Source organism: Centruroides sculpturatus, unplaced genomic scaffold, assembly GCF_000671375.1.
Source record: "Centruroides sculpturatus isolate CEXI.00-Female unplaced genomic scaffold, Cexi_2.0 scaffold2043, whole genome shotgun sequence".
In the NCBI taxonomy this organism is placed as follows: Eukaryota; Metazoa; Arthropoda; class Arachnida; order Scorpiones; family Buthidae; genus Centruroides; species Centruroides sculpturatus.
Genome location: NW_019386183.1, coordinates 34846 through 48296, shown reverse-complemented (window position 1 = coordinate 48296; position 13451 = coordinate 34846). Strand labels below are relative to the sequence as shown.

The window sequence follows — 13451 nt, the reverse complement described above, 5'->3', positions numbered from 1 at the left end:
GAGTTGATCACACAATAGTTATGAAATGTTTGAAAGGATTAGGAATGATTCAAAAGCAAGGACATTGGGTGCCAAACGAGTTGAAGCCAAGAGATGTTGAATGGCGTCTTTTCACGTGTGAACAGCTGCTTCAATGGCAGAAAAGGAAAGGTTTTCTGCATTGTATCGTGATAGGTGATGAAAAATGGATACATAGCGATAACCCTAAGCATAGAAAATCTTGGGGTGAGCCCAGCCACACATCAACATCGTCAGCAAAGCCGAATATTTATGGTTTGAAGCTTCTGCTCTGCATTTGGTGGGATCAACTAGGTGTAGTTTATTATGAGCTGCTCAAACCAAACAAAACCCTCACGGGAGATCATTATCGACTACAATTGATGTGTTTGAGCCAAGCATTGAAGGAAAAATGGCCGCTATACGAGCAGAGACATGACAAAGTGATTTTGCAACATGACAATGCTCAGCCACATGCTGCACAACTGGTGAAAACTTACTTGGAAATGCTTAAATGGGAAGTCCTTCTCCATCCGCCATATTCACCAGACATTGCCCCTTCCTATTATCATTTGTTCTGATCAATGGCATATGGCCTGGCTGAGCAGCACTTCCATTCTTATGATGATGCCAAAAATGGGTTGATTCTTGGATAGCCTCAAAAGACGTGTTGTTTTTCCAACGTGGAATTCAAATGCAGCCAGAACGGTGGGAGAAAGTAGTGACTAGTGATAGACAATACTTTCAGTGACATGTTTTTTATGATTTTTGTAAAATAAAGTGTTAATTTTCATAAAAAACAGCGAGAACTTATTCAAGATCCCAATACTTTGCATATGTTAATAATAAGTAGCTAGTGTGCCAATGTTTTTTTCCTGCCAAACTGAAAAAAAGTTGGCCAATTTGGCGCAAAGTAGCCAAATCTGGCAATGCTGGTCTCACCATGAAACAAATTCAACTCAAGTGATGGCTGTTGTTATACCATGCCCTCGTCATGTGCACTAGAGTGCAGCACAACCTGCTCTGTCAGTGAGTCATAGATGTGTGGAAAGTAGTTTCAGCATTGGACAAATCCTTACTGCCTACCACAAAAGCTTGAATCACCCACTAGGGGTGGTAGGGACCAGGTTGACTACCACTGATGTAGATGATATATATTAGGTTACAACTTTAAAAAAGTAATTAGGAGAAAATTTTATGTTATAGTTGAAGTTGGGAAATAATAAAATTTTTTCTTTTCTTTTGAAATGTTATCTATGGTTTGTGGATTGTTTATTTTATAGTATATAAGTATAAATCAAAAACTTTATCATTTTTAAAAATATTTAGTCATCTCAATAAAATTTGAATAATATTTTCATTATATTTGTTTTTATTATAAATTCAAGGAACTTCATGTTGGACATAATAAAATCACTGAAATACCTTCTGATGTATTGGAAACTTTATTAAATGTCAGAACTTTGGACTTAAGAAATAATAAAATATCAAAAATTCCAGATGAAATTACTTGGCTTCAGTCATTGGAAAGATTTGATCTTACTAATAACAATCTTTCTGGGTATGAATTATTTAATTATTATATTTAAATACTATTAAGATCTGTTGTTGTGATTTAAAAATGTAAAACCAATTATTATTTTTAGATTGCCTTATACATTGGGTACTTTACCACATTTAAAATCCTTAAGTATTGAAGGAAATTCAATGAGATCTATTCGACGAGACATTATTCAAGTTTGTATTTTCTTTAAAAAACTGAAATTCATATTAAATATTTTTACTATCCATGAAGCTTTATCAATAACAAATGAACTTGAATCTTTAAAATGTTATGTATTATGTTTTTATTTTGTGTAGAGAGGTACTGTTCAGTTATTAAAATGGTTAAGAAGTCGAATTGAAGATCCAAGAGTATTGTCTGCTGCAAGGAACAGACATTCCAGTGGAGAAATTGATAATGGAGAATGTGATATTCTACAACATTGTGATAAATATACCTTGAAATCATCTCATTCATTAATATATTCGTAAGTTTAATGTTTTGAAAATTTTATTAATAATAAGATTAACGCAACAAGAATTTTAAAAAGTATTTGATTGAAATTCTTAAATTATAGATTCAAATAAAAGACAAAATATTATTAAGTTTATAATGCAATAATACTTTTTAATTAATTTATTCATACTAAAATAAATGCTATAATATAATATTATATAAATTAATTTTAATCTAATGAAGAAACAATTTCCTTTGAAACAATGTTACAACTTAAGGAATGATCAGTACCTTGTACAGTAGGACCTCCTCTTGTCTGGATACATGTGTTGATATGGTTGGCATAGAGACATACAGGCATCGTATGCTATACTGCAAGAGATTTGCCCTCAGATGTTGCAACTGCCATTCCAAATCTCTCTCTCTCTCATAGATAGCTTAAGATGGCATCTTTTCTGATACCACAAATGCTTGATGGATGATAAATCTAGAGATGAGCAAATCAAGGAAGTGTGGCAATGTGATAGAGACATTTCTGGGAAGTCCTATCTGTTGCAGGTATTATCTTGCTAAAAAATGGCTGGTTTGCAGCCTTACCACAAAAGGCAAACCGAGGGTGCAGGATTTCTTAAATCTATTGATGTGCTATCAATGTCCTTTGCACCACTACCAGGGACTGACTGACTGTTCAAATTGATTGTAATATGAGATGGTTCTCCAGACCAGCACACCAACATTGGGACAGTATGCCACTTAACTGTAAAAGTGGGACTAAAACACTCAACAATGATTTTCCATTCTCTTACATGGTGATGGTTTGATCTCAAACATAACCAAGATTTGTCACTAAAGGCAATATGCTGCCATTTCTTAGCAGTTTATGCTTCTCTGTCAGAATAGAATATCAATGCAAATGAAATGGACAATGCTGGGTGCTAATGGCAAGATGCATAGTGGTTGCTGTGCATGCATGCAGATTTGCTTCTCCTAGTTGTATGCCAATAGTACAGCAAAAGAGAGGGTTCTTTAGCAAGGCTTCCTCTTGTCTGTGAATGGTAGACAAAGATGCCATTGTAGCTGTAAATGCTTGTCTCACAATCAGACAATCATCTCACCTTGATCTGTCTGAGGTACAGAGCTTGCGCACTATGTATTGTGCTATTGCATATTCATTACCCAACACTTGCTTACACTCAGGTCAGAATGGCCTAGATGGTGGACAGCCATTCAACAAAACAGCCATTCTTTCTTTAATCTTATGATGTAGTCTTTCTCAAGTTCAACCACCTGTGTATAACGTCATTTGATTGTATTGTAGAGGCCTGACATTTGAAGACCTGCAAACAGGGACACTGAAAGCTCTGAATATAGTAAGTCTCTGTAACACTTTTTATAGGATACTGAAGTAGCAATTAATAAGGTGCTTTGATGGCATCAATTGGATCCATCTATAATCATTTACATACTTGTCTGAGACATAGCTGTATGCCAAGTTTTGGAATAATCAGATAATTTTATCTGAGTGGGTAACTTTTTGTCAAGAGTGTATATGAGCATTAGATGAATTTTGTCTCTTTATATTGATGTAAGAGACAAGTCAGGAGTTGAATGCATTTTCTACTCTCCTGAAATGTGCCTTTTTTAAATAAAGCCATATGATATTAACATTTTAATCTCATAAGCAGTCTATTAGACAGTATACTTAAATTGTTTAAAAGATACATGAAAAATGAGTAATAAAAAGAATTTTAATTAATATATTATATAGAAAACTATGAAATGAAGAGGAAAGGACAGGCTATTCAAAACATGAAAGATGATTTCTGAAATTACAACACACTACATTGGGAAATACTTAATGAAGAAAATAAAACCTAACAAGTATCTTAAGACAAATGTTTTCCAATTCCTTCTGAGTTCTTCTTCAGGCACCATAACAATTACCAGATGGAATGTCATTTTGAAACATACAAAAAATGACATAGGTAATAAATTGTTACTTTTACAATCCATCAGGAACTGTTATGGTGCCTGAGGAAGAACTCAGAAGGAGTTGGAAAATGTTTGTCTTAAGATACTTGTTAGTTTTTTGTTTTCTTCACATTGGTTATTGGTTCTGTGTGTGTCATTGATGATTTCCCAATAAAGTATAGTCATATAAATTATGATTTAACATTAAAAGATAAATTTTCTTGTTAATAATGAGAATTTGGCTGATTTAAGAAGAAATTTGATATTTATTTAAAATAAATGCTATATGTATTCAATATACAATCAATATTTTATTAGTAAATATATTCAATATTTTTGGTATTGCATTATGCTGATAAAATAGTTATGAAATTTAATAATCCATATAAAAATATGGGGCATAGTTGCTTATGCTTATACTTATCTCAATCAAGCAATAAATATAATATATTTTCTTATGACGGTTTGAATGTAATTATCTTTAAAAAAGAAAAATATAAATCAGTATAAAATAATTTGCTCATAATTGTTCGGTCTTAATGTTGAATCTTTGCAGAGTAACTCTCATCTGTTTTAATTAAAGAATCTAATTTCTATAAGAATTTGCAAATATAAAGAATAAAAAAAGACAGGATTTGTAGTATTAACTGACTATGATTAATGTAGGAAGGTCATTATTTTTGTGAGCCTGCAGATTTTTTTGGGGCTCTTAAAATCAAAAATTAATGTTAATTGTTTCCAAAATGTAAACATCTTCATTAGAAAAAACGAAGAGATAGAAATTAGATTAGAGGTCACCAGTTGTAGTAACAAGTCCGTGGGAAAGTTGACACTTAGTTGTCAAAAATGCTTTGTCAGCATCAATACAATACACAATAATAGTATAAAAATGTGAGCTATCAGAAGCTCGGGGTGATTCATCATAGGAAGTTATAATTGGTGATAGTGCCACCTCAACTCTCAGACCTCCATACAGCGGACCCGATCCAGCAAAAGGGAGAAGACACTGGTTGGAAGATACCAAGGACTCCTACCTCTTCCATGCAGACGATGTTCACCATATCAACTCTGTTATGCCCTAGAGGTATTTAGGGGTTATTAGAACTTGTAAAAACACTCTCTCTCAAACTTGAGATTAGGCCAGCAACATAGTTTCAAGATTAGTTGCCCATTTTGTGTAAATAGTATAGCATAACTGCATTTAACCTTAGCACTTATATAGCCTCCTGTAATCTCAATTTAGTTAATCAATAAATGCTTTGTTATTTTGTTAAACCTGTCTATCATTGTTCTAAGGATGCCTATCGACTTGCTCACCTCCCTCGCCTCTCGATAAAAAGCCATCTGAAAAGACAACGTGGGTGAGTTTTACCAACTTGATGTGTAAGTGGCAATTAGGGTACTGACCCTTTGCCCTCATAATCTCACATTTTATTATAACTACAATAGAATAGATTTTCGAAAGATACAAAAAAATAAATAATTTTTATAACAATTTTTATATAAGTAGATTTTAAATTACCTAAATTATTACTAAATGAATACAAACTACTTTTTTAATTATAAAGAAAATATTGAAAATTATTTGACTGGGTGCTAATGGCAAGATGCATAGTGGTTGCTGTGCATGCATGCAGATTTGCTTCTCCTAGTTGTATGCCAATAGTACAGCAAAAGAGAGGGTTCTTNCTTTTACTTAATATTTTAATACATAAAGAAATAAATTTTTATTTTTTTCATTATTACATAAAAAGTGTTTTCCAGTAATAAAGATATGAAAGTAATACCAGATGATGCCATAAAACTTGCTGCAGAAGCAGAAGTTAATATTGTGGATTTCAGTAAAAATCATTTAATAGGTATTCCTGATTGGTAAGTTATTTTTCATCTTTCACTTTTATTTTTCAAATTTAAATTAAAGAAACAATATTTTAATATAAAATTTATTTTAAATTTCAGTGTTAAAATTAAAGTCATTCTGTTTTTTATTTTTAACCAAATAGTTTTGAACTTTTAACTGAGAAGTTAATTGAATTAAATTTGGGGTTCAATAAATTGACAAATTTACCAGCTTTTCTTGGATCATGTCCTCATTTAACATATTTAGATTTGAGGTAACTTTAGTATCTAATGATTTAGTAATTATTGATATAATAAATTAAAACATTAAAAAGAATTTGACAATTTTTCAAAATTTTTTGTAAGGAATAATCAAATAGAAAGTGTGCCTGAAGAATTTGTCTCCTTGGAAATGTTGCGAGAAATTAATCTATCATACAATCGGCAAGTATTGTTTTATATTTTGATAGATGATTTTAAATTATTAATAAACTTTGATGTAAATGAAGTTATCATTTATGAATTATGTATTTTGTTATAAAAATTAATAACTTAAAAAATTGGAAAAATTTTTGTTTTTATTTATAGATTTAAAGAAATACCTCAAGTATTTTTTCGATTAAAAAAATTAGAAATACTTTTTGTTTCTGATAATCAGATTCAGAAATTGGATGTTAATGGTTTATCTCAGCTGCCAGTGTTAACTGTTTTAGATCTTCGAAATAATGATATATCTTATGTACCACCTGAATTAGGGAATCTGAGACAATTAAGGTATTTCTTTTGTTAATATTAAATATGAGTATAATATAGATAATATAGATCTTAAATAGGGAGTCTTTAATCAAAATTAAGGAATATTTCAGAAATAAACATGTTTACACCTCTCTACATTATCAACAGTTTTAACAAATAAAATAAAATAAAATAATAATATATTAACTCTTACACTTCAGTTTTGAATAAGTCTAAAATAAACAATTTACAGCAAAATATTACCATTTAGCTATACTTGTCTACATTTTTTTTTTATTATATTAATAAATATATTACTTCATTTTATACAATAGTCATAAACACATACACACACAAATGTATATATAGTATATAATAAAAAATAATCCAATAATTTTTGATACTTTTGAAACAAAATAAATTTCTAAAACAAATTTAGTTGTCGATAGAAATTTCAATTTATTTATTATTAATCATTTGTATAAAAGAAATTCTGTTTTTTCTAAAATTTATTATTTATAAATTTGTTTAGCAAATAAAAAATTTTTATCTAGAGTATAAAACTTGATCTGTATACAAGGGTGTTCAAAAAGTATCGGACTTTTATTTTCCCCACATAAACCAATGATGCACAGCAGGTATCTTTCAGTGGAGTTGTGGAGGGGACAGTCATGCACAGTCCTAAATTTTTTCCCGCCTGCAGGAAGTGTCAGTCGCTGGCAGTTGGCCTATGAGTGAGGACGTGTAGTGAGCGCTCATCGGATTCCTCTAAGTTGTAAAATGACTGAACAATGTGAGCAGCGATATTGCATCAAATTTTGCCAAAAGCTTGGTGATACCCAAGCGGAAACCATTCACAAGATTCAGCAGGCTTTCGGGGACGATCCTCGAGGCCAAAATAAGCACGGCAAGTCCGCAGCAATATCAAGGTCGTGTTGACAGTTTTTTCGACTCTCATGGGGTGGTGTATCGTGAGTACACACCACAAGGCCAAACCATCACAAAGGAGTACTACCAGGAGGTCCATCGTTGTCTTTCCGATGCTGTGCGACTCAAACGACCGGATCTGTGGTCGATCAAAACTTGGCAGCTCCGTCGTGATAACGCATTTGCCCATTCTGCGCATCTGATTTGGGCTTTCGTCGCCAAACACAACACTCCTGTGGTTCGTCACGCTCCGTACTCTCCCCACATGGCTCCGTGTGACTTTTGGCTATTTCTCAAGCTGAAAATGCCGCTAAAAGGAACCAATTTTAGTCAAGAGAAGACATCATGTGGAATGCGACAGACTGACTGATGGCCATTCCAAAAGATGCATTCCAGCAGTGTTTCCAGCAATGGCAGGAGCACTGGGAGAAGTGTATAAACTACCAAGGAGACTGCTTTGAAGGGAATTAGGGTTTTGTACCTCAAAATCAATAAATGTATTTTTGCCGACCAAAGATCCAATACTTTTTGAGCACCACTCGTATAGCACTTTTAAATCAGAAAGAATTAGAAATGCTTAAATTAAGTTATATGTAATAATCAAACAGAGCATTTCAAATTTTAAAACAGAATAATTTAATATTTAAATCATCATAAAAATTGTAATAAATATTACTTTAATCAAGAAGTTATTTCTTGCTTGTTTACCATTTATAAAGCATTTTATAAATAGTTTTAAAAATGTCAATTATTCTATTTTAGTTTTATTAAAATTGTAATCTTTATAGTTTGGTTAAATTGAAAGTTTTAAAACATCACAGAAGTTAAAAAATGAATTAAAAATTTTAATTTCTTCATTTAAATAAATAGGACTCACTAATATCAGATTTGATTAAATAATAAATTATTTTTTTTCCTCTGATAATAATTAAACTCTTTATCTTAAAGACAATATTATCTTTTTGTTCATTGAATTTTTAAGCAAGACTTAAACACCAAGTTTAAAATCAATTTTTACTCACGACTTCCTTCTTATTTTTGTGTCATTTTCAGAGAAATGGATTTCAGGCCTGTATAAATTCTCTTCTCACTTTCCTAAAATTTGATAAACTAAAAATTTCCAGTCGTTATTAATAAAAATACGTGAAGATCATTATCCAACAAATAAAAAACAGAATTTTTATTTCAAAATCATAATAATGGAATAACAACAATAATTTCATATGAGCTTCAAATAATATAATTTCACTTTTGTTTTATTTACTTTCAAGCTGTGTTTCTTAGCTTGGGATATGCAAACTTCTAGAGATATTGTACACCAAGCACTTTTATGTTATGCAAAAAAAAATCTGTAAATGGCTGCCAAATTTCATTTTAATAAGCAGTTTTTTTTTTCAGTTTAAAAAAGTTTATACTTGGGCAATTAAAAATTTTCTGAACCCAAATTTTTAAAAACTGCTAACTTTAATTTTTTTTTAGTTTCAGATTTCAATATTTTATTTATTTCTGAAATATATTGAGTTAATTAGAATGTTGTATTTAATGGTAATTCCTATGAATAAGCTATAGTATTGTGAATATTTATTATTTTAGTGTTTAGTTACAAAATAAATTTTCCTTATTATAATTTACTTAATAAATTAAATTACCTAAGTTTTGAAAACCATATGACAACATTCTTTAACTATGTTCAATTTATAGATGTTTAGGATTATGTAAAATTTTTTATTTTTACAAAGAGACATTGACTAGAAAAGGTTGGGAACCACTGCTTTAGAGTTTGTGAAATATCTGAAATTATCTTGTTTGTTTTAGAACGAAAATGTGTGGTATATTTTAAATTTTACAATTATTTAATCAAATTATTTTAAAAGTAAATATTTTATTTATTTTTTATTTAGTACTGAAATTTCAAAGAATATGACAATTTTAATTTTCAGTAAATTGTTGTTATGTATATTTATATATTATGAGAATTTACTAAATTGCTATTTAAAACATGAACATGTATAATGTAATTTTAATATTAATAATCTTAAATATCTAAAACTTATTAATAGTTTCCAAAGTTATAAATAAATTGTATATTTTCAAAAATGGAAACATTTTAAACTTCTGAAAAATACTGTAAATATAAATCATTTCTATATTTAGTTTGTGTATATGAATACCTTACATAAATTTGTTCAACATTAAATTTTTTTATACTAAAAGAATTTTATGTATGTATTTTCAATTAGAAATTTTTTAAAAATTTATAGTTTCTTTTAAATAAGTAATAACTAATTTAACTGATATTGTTATTAGTTTTCTTACTAAATTCTTTTAGTATATATTTGTTAGAGAGAGAATGAGAGAATTTAGAATACTAATATACTAATAATTTAGAAGTTACAGTAAAAAAATATGACATATAATAATTTTCTTTTGCTTATTAGAAATTTGCATTACTAAATGCTATATTTTAAACTTTATTAGTTAAAATAATTAATGAAATTTCAGATCATTGCAACTTGAAGGAAATTCTTTCCGTAGTCCTCGTACAGCTATTTTGGCCAAAGGAACACCTTCTTTATTAGAATACTTGAGAGACAGAATTCCACAATAGAGAAAAGATTACATATATTCTGTTTTTTTTTTTTTTTTTTTTTTTTAACTTGGGCAATTTTATTTATTTATCTTAATAATGCAATTTCAGAAATAATATAAATTAATTATAATATATATTGGTTATAAGTTTTATTAAGTTTGAAAATATTATGTTTGTAAAAACTTCTCCATATTAAATGCCTTCTGTAAGTGCCTGAATAATAACTGCCATTAAAAGATACTAAACTTTAATAAATAATCCTTGCTTTTATAGGATTTTTATGTCATAAGTTTACTGTATCCTAAGAAATAACCCTTAATTATGATCAAATTGAGATTACCATAATTATTTTTAAAGTAGTAATATTGGAATATATATGAAATGTAAATAGATATTATATTATTTACAATATCTCATTAATGCACTTTTATATCAGTTGAATCAGATACATATAACATGTGAAATTTTTTCCACAACTTAACATAATAAGGTATTAAAGCTAGAAAAACTTGGCATTATAGAATTTTATTTTAAAAAATTCTTTTATTATTAAAATATTTCTTTTTATAATCACTTTTAATGTTAATAAAAAATGATGTTGCTTTGTTGAAATATGCTAAATAATGTTGGGACAAAATTTATATTTTAAATTTTGATAGAAGTTTATTGTTTCCAAACAATGTTAGTATAATTTGAAGACAAATTAATAATAAAAGAAATATTTAAAGATTCCACAATTACAATAAAGTTAGCTTTGTTATATATATGTTTTTATAATTCATTCTGTAGTTTTTGTTATAACAATTAAACTAATTAATAAAGAAGAAAAAAGCTAATTACAATATCTATTATACAGACTTGTCTGTAAAGAATATATTTATTTTTGAGATAATTGCAACAATAAATCTTCTCAAAATAAGCAATGGTTCTTTTACAGAAAATTCAAAATCAGTAAATTAAATAAATTAAGATTGCATTGTCTATCTAATTTTTCATTATTAAGTTTTTGGTACTGGTAGTATGAAGAAATGTAACATTGAATTTAACTCTGTTTTAACAGAATGAGTATAAGTGTTTGATGAATAATTAGAATATCAAATAATTTCAGTCCAAACCACCTGCGTGATAGGAGACATTGTGAGCAATATATTCTAAAATTAAATTTGATTAAACAAACTGAGATTGAGATTTTATTGTTTTTAAAGTATGAAACATAATGGATCTAAAAAACTTTCAACAGTTAGCAAAATATTAGTCATGTTCAAATTATTTGTCCTTACTGAAACTTTAAGTGAAAATTATAGTATGATAAATTTAATACTAAAACATTTGTTGCTCTTTCAGTTTTTTATAATGAATTTAATGACATTTTCATTGTACATATCACTAACATTGATATCTGAGTTTTAATAATAATAATTTATAGTAATTGAGTTTTGCTAAAATTTCATTGGTTTAAAATTGCTTTAATTATAAAAACAGAATCAAAACTACACTATAGAACATTTTATATTGCTACCATTAATAAACTTATGCCAAATATTTAGTTTAATGATGATAGTTGAATGAAAAAATCAGAATGTTAATAGACATTCTGATGAGAAAGTATTATTTAAAAATAATTATTCAATATGAAATAACTCACATTTGTTATATAAATTTTGTTTCAATGATCATTAGCATGTTTTATTGAATGAATAATTTTCCTTTTGACACTTTTTTTTATATGTACTAATTTATTAAATAAGAAATATTGTATATGTGATGCAATATTTAGAATGTTCTGTTATTTCAACTAAGTGCAGATATTTTATAATCTGATATTTGAATTTTATTTTCAAAATAAGTTTCATGTGAAATATGTAACTGATATACCTGTTTATTCTAGTAGTTTTATGTGCAATATTTGATTTTATTGTGACTATTTTTATAGTATTTGTTTGTTATATTTTAACTATTAGATATCAGTATTTAGATTAGAAAAGTTAATTTTGCTTATAATCTAGAATGCCTGGTTTCTGTAAATTAGAATAGTGAAATATTATTTATATTGTAGAAAGTCTAGTCTAACTAAAGATGAACTTTTCAAAACCATTTTTGATGAATAGTTAGTTAGTCAGTCTTGTTGATGGTTAAGATACTTGATTGCAATAACTGTCATGCTACTAACATTGCCATAAAGTGAATTTTGATGACTAAAATAATTATATATATTTAAAATGATAGCTCTAGTTGACTACAATTGTTTGACTTATCTATGCATAACAGTATTATTTTCTAATATTTATTTCATTAATGAAATCCAAACTAAAAATGAAGTCATTACCATTTTGATTTATTATTTTTCATTTTTTTAAACTTACAATATAAAATCTGTCTTATATTAATTAAAGTAACATTCTTACAAAGTTTAAAATATTAAACAGCTTTCAAATAAAAAGAAAATAGTAAAATAAATTTTTGTCTAACATTTTCTAAATACTAATTGGATGAATAAAACAGAATTTCAGCCTTCTATTGGATAGCTTGACCATAACAGACCATCTTCAATACAGTCTTCATCAAATAAAGAAACTCATCTTTAGTTGAATGAGGTATAGTATAATTTAATTTTATGACTGAAGCCAGGTTTATTTTAGCAGTTTTCATGTTATAAATTCTGTACAGAAAATACATTACAATTGCATGTGTCAATTTTATTCCATGACTATATATTTTTGCAAATTTTAATTGTACATAGGGTTAAAGATTTAAACAGAAACATAAATATTTTATGAGAAATTAATTCTACTGAATGTTTTCATTATTTGTAACATGGAATTTATGTTTCAAAAATTCAAATAGATTCATGTTGTTGATTTATCAAATATTTGGAAGTCATCTAAAAATTAATATTTGAATCAAGATGGTAGTCAAAAGCTCAATTATGTATAGAATAGCATCATTTATATAATTTTTTAGTCACTTTACATAGAATTTGGTTAATATTTAATATTATATAATTTATTTAAATAATTATAATGTCATTTTAGATCTACATGTAATCTATTATTATTATATTCACATTTTTTTGTAATCATCAAAAATTGGAATTTTTTTCTGTTTAGTTTCCCAAAGTTAAAAATAGATAGAAGTATATTAATTAGATTATTTTGATGATGACGATGATGATGATGACAAAACCATCCACTATTTAATTTAAATAATTTTCTAATAATAATGAAAATGCAGAAAAATAATATTTATATTATAAATATAGGAAATCTTTGTTCAATATGGAATTACATTCTTTGACAAAGATCATTTTGGACAAAATTATGTAGGATATGTAGGGATAATAAGAATACATAAATAAAGAGACATTCTGTAGTTCTAATTAAAAAATTTTTTTAA

At 27.6% G+C, this 13451-nt stretch overlaps 1 protein-coding gene across 1 annotated transcript in view; it reads left to right on the top strand.

Moving 5' to 3' along the window:
* Positions 1-13103, top strand: part of LOC111613972 (leucine-rich repeat-containing protein 40-like) — a 46070-nt gene extending 32967 nt beyond the window's left edge. Inside the window, exons 7-14 of the mRNA XM_023355323.1 lie at positions 1386-1558; positions 1644-1734; positions 1858-2027; positions 5732-5839; positions 5971-6081; positions 6173-6250; positions 6395-6580; positions 9971-13103. Of these exons, the coding sequence (XP_023211091.1) occupies positions 1386-1558; positions 1644-1734; positions 1858-2027; positions 5732-5839; positions 5971-6081; positions 6173-6250; positions 6395-6580; positions 9971-10076 (1023 nt within the window). The 3' untranslated portion in view covers positions 10077-13103. The remainder of the gene's footprint in view (positions 1-1385; positions 1559-1643; positions 1735-1857; positions 2028-5731; positions 5840-5970; positions 6082-6172; positions 6251-6394; positions 6581-9970) is intronic.
* The last annotated feature ends 348 nt before the right edge of the window (positions 13104-13451 follow it).